Raw genomic sequence first — 15,187 nt, 5'->3', positions numbered from 1 at the left:
TTCAACGACCTCTTGCTGGTCTATGAAGGGCCCTAAAATGATCTCTTGTAGGTCTACGATATAGCCTTTGACACCCTCTTGTAGGTCTGCAAATGAGCCTTCAACGACCTCTTGTTGGTCTATGAAGGGCCCTAAAATGATCTCTTGTAGGTCTACGATATAGCCTTTGACACCCTCTTGTAGGTCTGCAAATGAGCCTTCAACGACCTCTTGTTGGTCTATGGTCTATGTCTCAGAAGTCTTTAAGAGGTCTTAAAGAACCTCTTAAAGACTTCTGGTAATTTTACGACGGAGCCTTTTATAACCTATTGTATGTCTACGGCGGAGCCTTCAATGACCTCTTGTTAGTCTATGAAGGCTCCTGCCTTTAACGATCTCTTGTAGGTCTATAAAGTGGCCACAAAAGACCTCTTCATCTCTTAAAAACTCAGCCAAACCTCGTAAAAAGCTTAAATAATGATTTTTCTTTATCGTGTAACTATCATTGCCATCCCTGCTATAGCCCGACCCGTTTATGGAGTCGTCGCTGTGTACTTTGCACCCAGACTGAGGAGAACCCCCCCCTACCCTCCCACTTCCGGCGCCGTGACGTCACGCCCGATATTGCCCGGAACTGCACGTACCGACACGATAGACGATAATGACCTTATCGTCTATTTGCCCGACTATTGACTGACTGTGCGCCGAAGATTGACCGTTTTTAGTTGATGTTGTTTTATTGATCGATCTGGCATTAATTTACAACGTCGTAATAATCGGCGGGTATGTATGAGGAGATGCATGAACGCGGAAGAGGCGAAGAATGTTTGCGAAGACAGAGTGGTGTGGCGTTCTATTCTCTCTGCCTACCCCTGCGGAGAAGTTAGTTATACTACTTTAATGAGTTTTATTTATATTTACGACTAGTTTCGAAAACGACAGATGTTTTCATCTTCTGTTACAAATTAAAACTAAATTAGTTTTAATTTGTACCAGAAGATGAAAACATCCGTCGTTTTCGAAACTAGTCGTAAATATAAATAAAACTCATTAAAGTAGTATATTTGTTTATTTATTTTATTTTATTTTATTTTATTTATTTTATAAATATGTACATAGATACATTCACAGATACATATTTATTTCATAGATACATTTACTATATGTATTACGGCTCTTTAGGCATGGCCTGTGTTGAGCCGAATACTAACATGTTAATACAATTTTTATATATTTTTTTAATTTTAAATTTTTTTAAATTTTATTTGTTTTTTTATTTTTTTTTATTAGATTATATACGTTACATACAGAAGATACAATAATAATTTACAGTATAAAGGTTTAAAGTGTTTGATTATAAGTGCAAAATATTCAAGTGTTTAATTTTAATAAAATATTATTTGTATTGTTTTTAACCCCCTGTTTGTCCGCAGGCGCCGCGGCGCTCCGGTTCGCGGCGGAGCCGGCAGACGCGGCGGCCGCAGCGGGCGGCGCGCTGGCGCTGCACTGCGCCCCCGCGGAGCCCGGGGCGCGGGCGCGCTGGCGCTGGGCGCCCGCGCCGCCGCTCGACGAGGCGCCGCCCCTCGATGCCAGGGACCCATACAGGTAACTATAGCTGTATCTACATAAGTATATCAACACTATATCTACATAAGTACATCTAAATTCCATTCAGGTAACGCGCTCTATCTGCGTGACGTCTACGTTAGTACGTTAGTACGTCTACGTTATAGCTGCATCTACATAAGTACATCAACACTATATCTACAAAAGTACACCTACATTATAAACACTTTACATACACGTATTACATCTACATTATATCTACAAAAGTACACCTACATTATAAACACTTTACATGTATTACATATACAGTCTATCTACATAAGTACACCTACATTATGTATACTTTAATCTACATGTATTACATCTGCGTTCTATCTACATATGTACCTATGTACCTTAGATCTACAATTTACATCTAAATTATATCCATTTTTCCTTACATGTATTATATCTACATAAGTACATAAATATTATATATACTTGTATCTATGTAAGCATATCTACATTCTATCTACAAAAATAAATCTACATATATTACATCTACTTTCTATCTACAAATAAGTACATCCAAATGTGTACTTCCACCTATATTTTATATACGTGAGTACATCTACATTCTATCTACATAAGTACATCCACATTACATCTACAAAAGTTCATCCACATGTGTACATCTACCTATATTCTATGTACGTGAGTACATCTACATGAGTTCATTTAGAAAAGCGCCTTAAACAAGCGCTCGATTTGAACAAAATAAAAATAAATTTCAAACGTTGATAATGCCCTAACAAGGCGAAACAATTGTCACAATATTAATTTTTTATGTATTTTTGTTGATATAATACAACTTAATAACCATATCCGCTCCCTAGGTGGAGCATATGGAGTCCACAGTGGTCGTCCTGGGCGGCGCGAACCTGATGCCTTGTAAAAGAGGCAAGCTTGATTAAGGCTCTCAGGAGGCATGCGGGTACATGGCCAAGCCAACTGAAACGCCTTTTTTTGACGACAGTTGTGACCAAGATTTGCTGCGTCCTACGCCTTATCTCTTCATTCCTCACAAAGTCAAACCACCGCACGCCTAAGATTCTCCGCAAACACCTGTTCTCAAAGCTTAGTACGCGGCTGCTCTGGGCCTTTGTAAGGTGCCATGTTTCACAGCCGTATAAGAGAACAGGAGCAATGCAGGCATTGTATAGGCGGCATTTGGTTTTCACCGAGTATAAATCCGATCTCCAGACAGCCTTCATACTGTTAAATGCGGACCCAGCGAGTCCTAATCGCACTCCCAGTTCCTTTTGAAGGCTGCCATTTTCAGTCGCGTACACTCCCAAGTACTTGAAACTCTCAATGAATACATGAACATATATTTCTCTTGTTAAGATCTACAAAACTTGTGTCCGACCCATCATGACATATGGAATCCAAAGTAGAGCAGACACCGCTGCCACAAAAAACGCGCTTGTCAAACGCGAGTGTCAGAAATGAAGACTCTGAGAAGCATATCAGGCAAGAGTCTTCAAGATAGAATCAGAAATGCAAGGGCCAGGGAAATATGCGAGATCGAAGATGTCGTTAGGTGGGGAAGGCAACGAAGGAGACAATGGTATGCGCGTGTGAGGAGAATGGAACCATCCAGACTCCCCCACATCGCACTGTACGGCCGACCGCATGGTAGACAACTCCCGGGCAGACCACCAAAGAGATGGGTCGATAGCTGGGAATCGACGTCGCAGGAGGCTAATCCCTCTTAAAAACAGGCCGCAAGGCCCATAATAAGAAGAAGAAGAAGAAGAAAAAGATATTTCTCTTCTAAAAACACATATTTCTCTTTATTTAACTTTTTTTTTTAAATGTATGCATGAGTAGAACTATGATCTATGAACTTTGATGCCCATATAATACTCCGACTTGATGCATTTCTCAAGACCTTCCTTTGCTTACAGAGTGATGCTGCCCAACGGGAGCCTGCAGCTGGAGCAGCTGGGCACGGGGGCGCCGGCCGGGGGCTACCAGTGCCTGCTGAGCGCCGACGGAGCCGGGACCATCGTGTCCAGGGTGGCCACCGTACAGCTGCCGGGTGAGTTCCAACTCTGCCGTAATCTAATGAGATACAACACTTTGACTGTGTTCATGGATGCTGCAAACAGAAAACATTGTTCGAAGGCATGGTCTAGGTGACGTTGTCCATGACACAAGGACCTACAACCTGAGGACGAGGAGAGCTGACCCCAGCAGTCTACAAAGACCATAAAATTATAAATGTTGTTTACATTTAGACCTGAAGATGGAAGCATAGCTTCCGAAATTAGTTGTTATAATAAAATAAACTCAAGTGGTAAAAAAAAACAAGTGTTTTTCTATTACAATTTCATCATGTCTTATCACAAAGTGAATGCCGAAACAATAAATAAAACGATAAACGATAAGTTGGGATATAGCCAGGAAGAAGATTTTGAGTGTATCCAAATGCTTGTTCACAAATCTGGATTATATTATTATTTTATTTTATTATGTGCGGCAAAACGATGTTTGATAGATGTTCGAATGGTGAAATAAAGAAAGAATGCAAGGCATAAGAGATAAGCATTTTTGATGAAATAAAGAAAGGTGTGTTGAGATAGTTTGGGCACGTGGAATCAATGAATGAAGAAAGAAGAAATTTATGAGGCGAATGTAGTTGGAAAAAGGAGCCGAGGAAGACCAAGGAAAACTTGGCATTAAAAAAATTTAATCAGCCGCAAAACGTCTACTTTAAGAGGCTTGTTTGAAGGTAGGATAGTAAGAAGAAGGGAAGGTGAATGTGAAAAATACATCACAAACACCCATGATCAGGTATGTCAAATACTTGAAAGTGGTCAGGTCAGGAGTCAAAATACTCAGCAGGTATGTAAGAGGAGATGCGAAGGATGTTTGCAAAGACAGAATAGTCTGGTGTTCTATTCTCTCTGCCTACCCCTGCGAAGAAGCAGCGTGGTGGCTAGTTAGTTTTGTGTGGTAAGATGGTGAAAGATTACTTGTTCTTTGACTTAAGTTGATTCTGTATATAAGTTTGTAGGAACCTCTAAGTGAGTGACTGACCTCTTGGAGAAACAAATCTAGAATAACGCTCGCCAGATTATGTTGTTGTCACCAACATACACACATTCCTTATAGTTAGTGAAAACAACGATGTGTGAGCCGCCTGTTCATATATAGCTTCCTCATTTGATCCACTGTAAGTGATGACGTAATGTCTCCATTACAGGTCTGCCGGTCTTCGATGCGGAGCCGCACGACCTCACGGTCTACCCCCGGGAGTCCGCCTTCTTGGCCTGCTCCGTGAGGTCCCGCGTGCCCACCTACACCAAGCCCATGGCCGTGGCGAGGCAACATCACTCTGCTGGACACTCCCCGGGGCCGCTGGACATCAAGGTGAGAGTTTCGGAAACTTTTAGCTATCGGTAGAAGAGTGTTCCACGCCAGTGGCACGCAACAGCGAAGGCTCGATCACCAAGAAACGGTATTATACCCTTTCATTTTTATTTATTTATTTTATTTAAATTTCATGTACAAAAAATAAATAAGACATTGGCGGGCTTATTGCTAAAAAGCAAATATCTTCCAACCAACCAAAACTGCTGTTAACCCTTTCAATGCCGGAAGGTAATAATATGGCCGTACCCAGCATATAAAGGGAAAATGATTGATCCGTTCCCACAAAAAAAAAAATTTTTTTTGCATGATATATTATACATTACAACATTTTGAGTGTGTCCAAATACTTGTTCACAAAATCTGGATTATGTCCAATTACAGGAGTTACTTTCATATTATTTTTTGACATATCATCAAAGATGAAGAAGAATATGGAAGCCTGGGCATTAATGGGGCTTCGAATTTGAGTAGTGTGGTTGTCAATAATGGGTAGATTTGGTGAATGTTACACGTGTGTAAAGTGATCACTTGTCTATACTTACTTATTCAGCCTATGACGGTCGTCAGCCCTGTAAATGTCCAGACCTCCATGTTCTTCTTCATCTTTGATGAGATGTCAAAAAATAATATATTTTACATTGACGTGGTTGTATAAAATAATTTAAACACTATTTAGTACTAAAATAGATAAATATGGAATTAGGATTAAAACAATGATAAATTTCAACAAAAATTACATAACATCTCTCTAACCCTTATTCGCACCCCAATGGTGCATAGGGCACTGCATCATATAAACGCAGTGTTATCTTGATCGTAAACACATGAAGGAAAGGTGATCAGCCCTCCGCTTCAGGTACCAGTTCAGGGTGATATTCAATAAACATTAAAGTGGAAAAAAGTCACTTATATCTATTTGAACCGCCTGGGAATCGAACCTGGGACCTCCAGAACGGTAGCGAAGATTTTGTTCTGGAAGTAGCTGCTCTTGCCTCAGTCCCAAAAGTGGTTATTGGTCGAATTTGCTCTTGCCTCTTTCCCATAACGTATATATAATCCTATAAGTGGCTATTATATATCGCTTACTCCTTTCAAAAAAGTCATAAATCAAAAAACACAATTATTCAGGAGAACGTTTTTAAAGTTTAAAAATATAATACAATGTATTAAAAATAAATATCAAGCCTCTTTATATATCATCGATCTTTTTACTGTGCAACAGATCTTTTAAGGTAAAACCTGAAGGTTTTTTATCCATTTGAAAAATATTTAGTATATTTAAAAAAAATAATTTAACAATACCTTTTCTTCAAAATGCAAAAACAACACTTCTGCCCTGTAGCTGGTAAATATTAAGTTAAAAGTATGCCGCTTTTGCTGGGATATAGTACATTTGCTGGGCATTCCGAAAACATGCACAACTGAAAATTGACGACTTTTGATTTATGACGTTCTTGAAAGGAGTGAGCGATATGTATACCGAGTTGGACTTATTTGAAGCAGACGTATACCGAGATTCTACTGTATTAAAAAAATAAATAAAATGGAGACTGTTACACTTTCAAACTCGTCATCTTTTCTAAACACACACACACATACACTCACCCCAACTAACGTTACTTTCATAAGAATTTATTGGTGGATTTTTGTAATTGGCTGTAGATTTGCTAATTACTGTTGTATATTGTTTTGTAGTGGCTGTAAAAATCCCAAATAAATCAAATAAAAATAAATTAATTTTTTGAATGATTCCAGATCCAGTGGCTGAAGAACGAGGCTCCCATCCGATTGGACGCGACTCGGATGACTGTGCTGCCCTCGGGGGCCCTGGAGATAGACCCCGTCGTGCCGCAAGACAGCGGGGCCTACCGGTGCAACGTGTCGCGCCACGGGGGCACCGGTTACAGGTCGGTACACCATGATAACAATAGTCACAGGTCGATGTAGCATAATAACAATTTATAATTTTAACCCATCCGCATATCAGTTTATTTTTAAAACATGTATACAAAGACACTAATGAAATGTATCCCCGCAAGTAAGAAAGTTGCCCCGCCCGGAGGGGATGTGATATGGTTTGTCAAACAATGAGGGGCTAATATTTTGCACCCGATAAAACGAGAACAAACATAGAAATAATCTTTAAATGCAGAAAAAGGTATCACGCACTACAGATTGATTTTTGCTACCACAAATCAGTCCGACCAATCATAACGCTCGCGTGTTTGAAGCGTGAAAGGCGTTCAAATTCAACCGACTTATAAAAATGAACTGTATCATAAAATTATAATTTTTACTGTTTTACCAATAGATATGGTATTTTATCGTGTGTCTAGATCAGAAATGTGATAAATTAACAAGAAAACTTGAGAAAATAAATCAATAAAACATTATACCTGGGATGTTAAGTTTTGATTTCAAACTGACTTTAAATTATATTTCAATCAAAAGGATAATTCTATCCTTACAGGGACATCTTTGGTCAAGTGTCGTCAATAAATTTGTATAAAAATTATAAGGAATAATGCATTACAAAAAGCTTTCTTTACTGAATTGTAGATATCACACGAAAGTATCTTTATAATATGAACTACCACGGATGTGGGTGTGGCTTAAACTGCTGCTGTTATTCGAATGTAAAAACATACCTACCGCCAACGTTTGGCGGCAGGTAGGCCTACGGGTTAAGCTCTTTTGGGTTCAGGTTATGAAAGGTGAACAGTAACAGATTCCTAATTCTTTGATTTTGGTTTATGCTGTATATGAACGAGTCACTGCTTCTAAGGAGAGATTATTCTAGAATGACACATGCCGGATAACGTGGGTTTTCAAATGGTTGCGGGATGTTGTTGTCACCACTGTGCACGACGGAGTGCTGGTATCAATGTCACTGAATGGAAATGATGCGTGGAGTTGGCAAAAGAAGGATGAACGAAGACTGAAATGCGATCACTCAGACAAATTTCCTGCAAAGTTTGTATATATAAATTAGCACAAATACCTCAAACCCTTATTCGCACGCCAATGGTGCATAGGGCGCTGAATCATACAAATGCAGTGTTATCTCGATCATTAACTTGTGAAGGAAAGGTGATCAGCCTTCTGCTTCAGGGACCAGTCCAGGGTAATATTTAATAAATATTCAAGTGAAAAATCACTCGTGTTTATTTGAACTCCCTTCCCCTAGGAATCGTACCCGGGAGTTCCAGAACGGTAGCCGAGCGTGCTGACCATTACGCTTCAGAGGCGGACAAATGGAGTAAATACTAAATAAATTAGTATTTTTTGTGTTTCCAGACTCAGCAACAAAGCGCAGCTGACCATCAACTCGGATCTTTCCCTTGCGGAAACGGTAACGCCTCCCAAGTTCATAGCGGAACCGCTCTCTCACACCGTCATTGAGGGTAAGGGGTCAACAACACCTTTCAGACAAATCATTACCATCTTTTACTTGGTGTCACAGTTGAATTAATGAATATCTTACAGGGTCGCCCGTTGCGATGGATTGTGCGGCCTCTGGCAACCCTCGCCCGGATATCATTTGGCTCAACAACGGTGTTGCCATAGATCTAAGGTGAGTTATCCTCTCTCTAAAAAGAAATATAATGGCATCATTTCCCCACCTTCTTACCTACCCAGACCAAAAGAGTTATGTATTTGAAATCCACCTAAAACAACTATTCACTATAGAAGTTAATAAATTTTATAATTTTTGTTTGATCCTTCTTATAATACTTTCCGTATTTGAGTATAATACTTTCCATATTTTATAAGAAACACTGGATAATTTTACATTAATATCAAGTGTGAGACATATGTACCTGAATTTTGGTGGCAATTTTTCAAATCAAATACGGTAGCAACATCCGGACGGATAAAATAAATAGTTGTCACGGATGCAGAACGCCCTGGGTGGTCACATCACCTGGTCTATGTTGAGATGGTAACGGGATATTTTCTTTGTTCAAATATTCAATTCTTTCTTTTGGTAATGTTTCCCTGATCCCCCTCTGCATCTGAGTGAGTGTACAAACAGTAATGTTCCACTGATTCCTCTCTGCTCCGGAGTGAGTATACACACAGTAATGTTTCCCTGATCCCTCTCTGCCCTGAGTGAGTGTACACACAGTACACTCACTCGGGGCAGAGAAGGATCAGTAATGTTTCCCTGATTCCTCTCTGCACCTGAGCGAGTGTACACACGGCACGTCTCCCATTGCAGCCACCTGGACAGCCGCTTCAAGCTGCTGGGCAGCGGGGTGCTGTACATCAGCGCGGTGGCAGAGAGTGACGCCGGCACCTACCAATGCCGGGCTGACAACCGCGAGGACTCCCTGGACGCTACGGCCATCTTAGACGTTCAGGTAACTCAATCAGACAAGTTTCTTGAGATGTAAATGCAGAGATCTGAATGGCGGTATTTACCAAGTAAAGTTTGAATTGAAAATGGATGGATATCACATTGATGGGACCTGATTTTTTATTTTTTTAAATTTATTCATTATTATTTTTTTAACATTACTTTATACAATACTGTAATATAATTTTTTAATATATTATACATATTTTTTGATGAATACCTCACTAAGCATAGCCTGTCAGGAGACGTTCGGTTATATTATTTTAAAAAAATATAAGAGAATGATCGAATTATAGAATTGTTATTCCGAAACCGGAAGTCTTTAAGTAGAGTTTTTAAGCGGTAATACACAAATTCCGCCTCCGTAGTGTAATGGTCAGCATGCTCGGCTACCGCCCTGGATATCCCGAGTTCGATTCCCAGGGTGGGCCAAATAAATGTAAGTGATTTTTTCACTCTAATATTTATTCAATATTACCCTGGATTGGTTACCTGAAGCGGAGGGCTGATCACCTTTCCTTCTTGTGTTAACAATCAAAATAACACTGCGTTTATATAATGCAGTGCCCTATGCACCATTGGGGTGTGGATAAGGTTTTGAATGAATGAATGAATGAATACACAAAGTGTTATATTACCATACCACACAAACTTAACACACTGTTTGCGGGAAATGCTTAAAAGTGTCTTTTACAAACTTCAGATACTCAGTCTAGGGTAATATTGAATAAATATTGTAGTGAAAAATCACTTTTTAAAATTTTTTATTTATTTAACCCCCCCCTGGGAATCAAACCCAGGACCACCAGTACGGTAGCCGAGTGTGCTGACCATTGCACTATGGAGGTGGACTACAGTCGTAATAATTAAAGAAAAAAACTACAAACTACAGTCGTGTAAACATTGTATATATGGGAATTGGGTGTTGCGGCTACTTGTGATTAGTATACTGAGGGTCGGGCGGCAGACTGCCAGAGTATAATTAGGGTCCTTTTCCATACTGTTGGTAGAGAGCGGGAGACGCTTGCGAGCGTTCTATTTGCTTACTTTAGGTAGAGCGCGAGAGACGCCTGCAAACATTGTACAGATGGGAATTGGGTGTTGCGGCTACTTGTGATTAGTATACTGAGGGTCGGGCGGCAGACTGCCAGAGTATAATTAGGGTCCTTTTCCATACTGTTGGTAGAGAGCGGGAGACGCTTGCGAGCGTTCTATTTGCTTACTTTAGGTAGAGCGCGAGAGACGCCTGCAAACATTGTACAGATGGGAATTGGGTGTTGCGGCTACTTGTGGTTAGTATACTGAGGGTCGGGCGGCAGACTGCCAGAGTATAATTATAGGGTTGGGGTTGATGAACAAAGCTGCTCGAAAACAATGTGTTGAATATACAAAACACTCAAAATATTTGAGTGATATGAGTTCTGAGCTCGTATTTGATTGTTGTCCTGTGTGGAAAGTACTAATTTGTAAATGGTGGTTTGTCAGGTGCCCCCGCGGTTCGTGAAGCGCCCGGCGGACACGGCGGCCGCGGAGCGCCAGGACGTGGAGCTGCCCTGCGAGGTGTACGGGCGCCCCGAGCCCCTCGTGCGCTGGCTCAAGAACGGGGAGCTCATCACGCCCAACAACCATGACATGGCGCTGGTCGGCGGGTAAGAATACTAAAGACAGAATACTCCCCTATAGAATATAGAAGACAAATATATAGAACTCATACAGATAAAAGGATTCTCCTGTTTTCTTTTTCGGATGGGAATTGCATTTATTATTTATGTACGAGGTTTATAGGTCATTTGGTAGGTTTTTGTTCCCTACTTCTAACTTTAACCGGTTAACTGCCAAAAGCGTCTTAAGACGCATAATTTTCTGTGAACGGAGCGCCGCTCATACAAAAATTAAGTCTTAAGATGCGCCGTTTTAAATGGGCTTTTACTAAAGAAAATCAATTATTTAAAATGTACAAATATATTGAACGCATAGTGACATCTATTGAGAATATCTTTGCATACTTAGAATTGGAACAGAGCTTTGAGGAAAGAGAGCTTTGTCGCCGGAACAACTGATGGTGCTCAGGGTTGTCCAATAATCCCCGAGTTGCCGTCACTGCCGAATCTGATGACAGTGATTTTAGTGTCGATTCTGATGATTTTTTATTTTTATTTTTTTTTAAATAAAAAAAAAAAATTTTATCCGCCTCCGTAGTGTAATGGTCAGCACGCTCGGCTACCGTTCTGGAGGACCCGGGTTCGATTCCCAGGGGGGGTAAGAATAAATATGAGTGATTTTTTCACTGTAATATTTATTCAATATTACCCAGGACTGGTACTTGAAGCGGAGGGCTGATCACCTTTCCTTCATGTGTAAACGATCAAGATAACACTGCGTTTATATGACGCAGTGCCCTATGCACCATTGGGGTGCGGATAAGGGTTTTATTATTATTATCTATTGAATCATAGTTTGTGTGTGTGTATACTTTTAATATTAAACTAACATAAACAATTACTTTTGACATATAATTTAGCTTTCATATTTTCAATGACATATTTTGTGACAACCCTGCACCATGAACAATTAATTTTATGACTATGGATAAATGACTGCACGACTGGCGCACTCTTCATTTATTTGGTAAGTTTTATCAAATAAATGTTATTCCACTTTCTATAACGATATGTTTGGAAGGTTTTATTTTTGTCGTAAAATTCGCAGCGTGCTGGATACCGCCATACATACATACCTGCCGGCAGTTAACCGGTTTAAAAAAATAGTTTCATTTGAATCTGTGAACAGGAGGGATAATCTAGTGTGGGCCAATCGGGAACTTGTCAGCATTTGCTCATTGCTGGGAGGAAACCATGTTGCGCTCCTCAGGAGAAGCCGGACTGCTGACTGTCCTCAACAGGCCTTCCGTTCCACTGGAAGAGGCTCCGGCATTTTGTGTCCTAGCTTGGTTTATGGCACCAATGCCCTTCACTAGTTTTACCATGTATGATACCACCTCTCGTGAGATGGTATCATACATGGTTGAAGAATTAACTGATGAATTAACTAACTAAAAAAACTAACTAACTAACCATCACGCCGCTTCCTGACCACTTTCAAGTATTTGGCATACCTGATCGTGCCATGTTTTTCTCGGTCTTCCTCTGCTTCTTTTCCCGCTAACATTCGCCTCATAAATTTGTTTTACCGTTCTTTCCTCACTCATTCGTTCTACATGTCCAAACCATCTCAACACACCTTTCTTAATTTTATCGATAATGCTTATCTCAGCTTTGCATTCCTTCCTTATTTCACTATTCGCACATCTATCATACATCGTTTTGTTACACATTCTTCTGAGAGATCGCATTTTGACTGCATTCAGTCTACTTTCATCCTTCTTTTGCCAACTCCATGTTTGACTTCCATACATTAGAGTTGGAACCAGGACTCCGTTGTGCACTGCCAGTTTAGCTTCCGCTGATAGGTTTTTATTTGCTATAACTGATTTCAGTGCACCATTCACTTTGTTCCCAGCATTCACTCTCCTTTCTATGTCTTTATCAATCTTTCCATCCCTAGAAAACATACTACCCAAATACACGAAATCATCTACCTGTTCCAAAATCTCTTAAATTCATGTTCATGATTAAATGTTCAAACATGGGGATATTGACGGAATCATGAATTTTTTACAGGTACAATCTCCGTATTCAGGGATTGATGGCTGTGGATGAGGGAATGTTCCAGTGTGTTGCGTCCAATCCGGCCGGGAACATTCAGACCTCGGCCCAACTCACCGTTCTCACTGCGGGTATGTGAAAACATATGAGAACTATATAATTAATTAATTTTTCATATCAATCATTATTATAAATAGATAAACCCTCATTAGGTATTAGTACCTGTGTTTAGGAAGAAGGCTAGTTTATATAAAACCGGTTCACTTATACAGTGAAACCTCTACCTATCGTTTTTAAAGGGACCTGTTAGAATAAACTATTAATTGTTGGGTAATATGTCCGCCTCCGTAGTGTAATGGTCAGCACGCTCGGCTACCGTTCTGGAGGTCCCGGGTTCGATTCCCAAGGGGGGTAGACATTTCACTCACTCCTTTCAAGAACGTCAGTTTCAGGAGAAAGTTTAAAAATATAATACAATGTATTAAAAATAAATTTCAAGCCATTAACTGAACTTTTTTCTGTGCAACAGATCTTTTTAGGTAAAACCTGAAGGTTTATTCTCCATTTGAAAAATAATTAGTAAATTTAAAAAAATAATTAAACGATACATTTTCTTCAAAATGCAAAAGCTGCACTTTCTGCCCTGTAGCGGGTAAATATTAAGTTAAAAATATGCCTCTTTTGCTGGGATATAGTACATTTTCTGGGCATTCCGAAAACATGCACAACTGAAAAATGTCGATTTTTTATTTATGACGTTATTGAAAGGAGTGAGCGATTTGTACAAAAATATAAAAAATCAATATTTAATTTTTGTACAAATTTCAAACCGTAATAATTTTATTTTAATGACCTGATGATGGAATGATTATTCCGAAACCGGTAGTCACGAAAAAGTGTTTATAAAAGTGGTATTACACAATGTGAACGATGAATGATATGGAGAGTTCGAATTACAGTACAGTCATTTATTTGACTGTACTGTAGGCATTCCGGTGTCCCGGGTGAACATTCCGGAAATCTGGCAAGCCTACGTTTAAACAGTAGCATGGTCGGTTCAACCAGAGTAGTGGTCCAGCTGAGAGCAGACGTTTAGGGTTATTTTATTTTCAAACAATAATCACGAGTTCTTTTGTTCGAAATAAGCGATGTTTACTTTTTTATATGTTTATGTTTTATTTTATTATTTTATTTTTATTTTTGTTTTATTTTTTTTTTCTTATCTCCCTCAATTCTTCATAATCCCGTCGTCCCGTTCCCTCCTTTCGGTGTCGTGTTGTGTTTTATTTGAATTTATTTCCATTTTATTTTTAATTATTTATACGTCAAGTCGAAAGCGCGGTCAAAAAGCCGAAAAACATAAAAAGTCACAAGAGCCACAAGCGGAAAACGTATCCGCCGTCTGAATCTTACGAAAATCACTTTTATTCGGACAATCCGGACGTGCCTTTGAGCGATAAGATCGCCAAAAGAAACTTCGAAGGCGTTCACAAAGCGCTCCATCAGAATCCGTTTGACGCAAAGTCGATTCTGACCTCGCTGAAGAGCAGCGACGCCAGCTTGGGCAATCCGTTCATGGCCAAGATAAACGGGAAGCGAGACATGTCCGTGGACTCCGACTCCTCGATCTCGGATGATCTGACGGAGAGCGATGTGTTGGGGAAGGTGTCCCTAGTGTATACCTCCACGCCCGGCAGCGTGGTGAGCTTCGCAGACCATGACTATCCGACTTCCTCCGATTCCCCGGACGTTCCTCGTCCCCTAGGTGGCGGCGAGGAGTCCCCGGACGCGGGGAAGACGCCCTCGGAGCCGCTGGATCTCGCGGCGCTGATAGTCAAGGCCAGGTTCGTGACGCTGAGTTGGAACGAGCCTCTGACGAAGAACGGAGAAATCGTGTCGTACTCCGTCATCTACAAGGTGAAAGGATTCGTCAGGTGAGCTGTTTGTCAACTAAAAAAAAATTCACATCTTTTGCTATATTTTGTATTTTTTTTTTTAAATTACCTAACGTCCAAGTGACTCCGTTTATCATGTCCCTACTCAGGCTTCAACTTTATAAGATTCATAGCCTATGCCTACTCGTGAGTGGATTTACTCTTTATGTTTAAAGTGACTATAATTTCATGTAATTCATGTTTTGTACATAAAAACTTCTCTTTTTATACTCATCCGTACCCAATGGTGCATAGGGTACTGC

General features: G+C 40.1%; 1 protein-coding gene across 1 annotated transcript in view; it reads left to right on the top strand.

Moving 5' to 3' along the window:
- The first annotated feature begins 514 nt into the window (after nt 1-514).
- LOC148301267 (neogenin-like) overlaps nt 515-15,187 on the top strand; it is a 53,185-nt gene continuing 38,512 nt past the window's right edge. The window contains exons 1-11 of the mRNA XM_088273535.1: nt 515-530; nt 1,413-1,584; nt 3,495-3,628; nt 4,796-4,962; nt 6,721-6,872; nt 8,263-8,369; nt 8,452-8,539; nt 9,188-9,329; nt 10,811-10,974; nt 13,006-13,121; nt 14,321-14,924. Coding sequence (XP_088129661.1) covers nt 515-530; nt 1,413-1,584; nt 3,495-3,628; nt 4,796-4,962; nt 6,721-6,872; nt 8,263-8,369; nt 8,452-8,539; nt 9,188-9,329; nt 10,811-10,974; nt 13,006-13,121; nt 14,321-14,924 — 1,862 coding nt within the window. The remainder of the gene's footprint in view (nt 531-1,412; nt 1,585-3,494; nt 3,629-4,795; nt 4,963-6,720; nt 6,873-8,262; nt 8,370-8,451; nt 8,540-9,187; nt 9,330-10,810; nt 10,975-13,005; nt 13,122-14,320; nt 14,925-15,187) is intronic.

The sequence above is a fragment of the Brachycentrus maculatus genome, unplaced genomic scaffold (assembly GCF_059751285.1).
Source record: "Brachycentrus maculatus isolate JH-2025_06_01 unplaced genomic scaffold, ASM5975128v1 h1tg000587l, whole genome shotgun sequence".
Lineage (NCBI taxonomy): Eukaryota > Metazoa > Arthropoda > Insecta > Trichoptera > Brachycentridae > Brachycentrus > Brachycentrus maculatus.
This window is presented reverse-complemented; position numbering and strand designations above follow the sequence as displayed.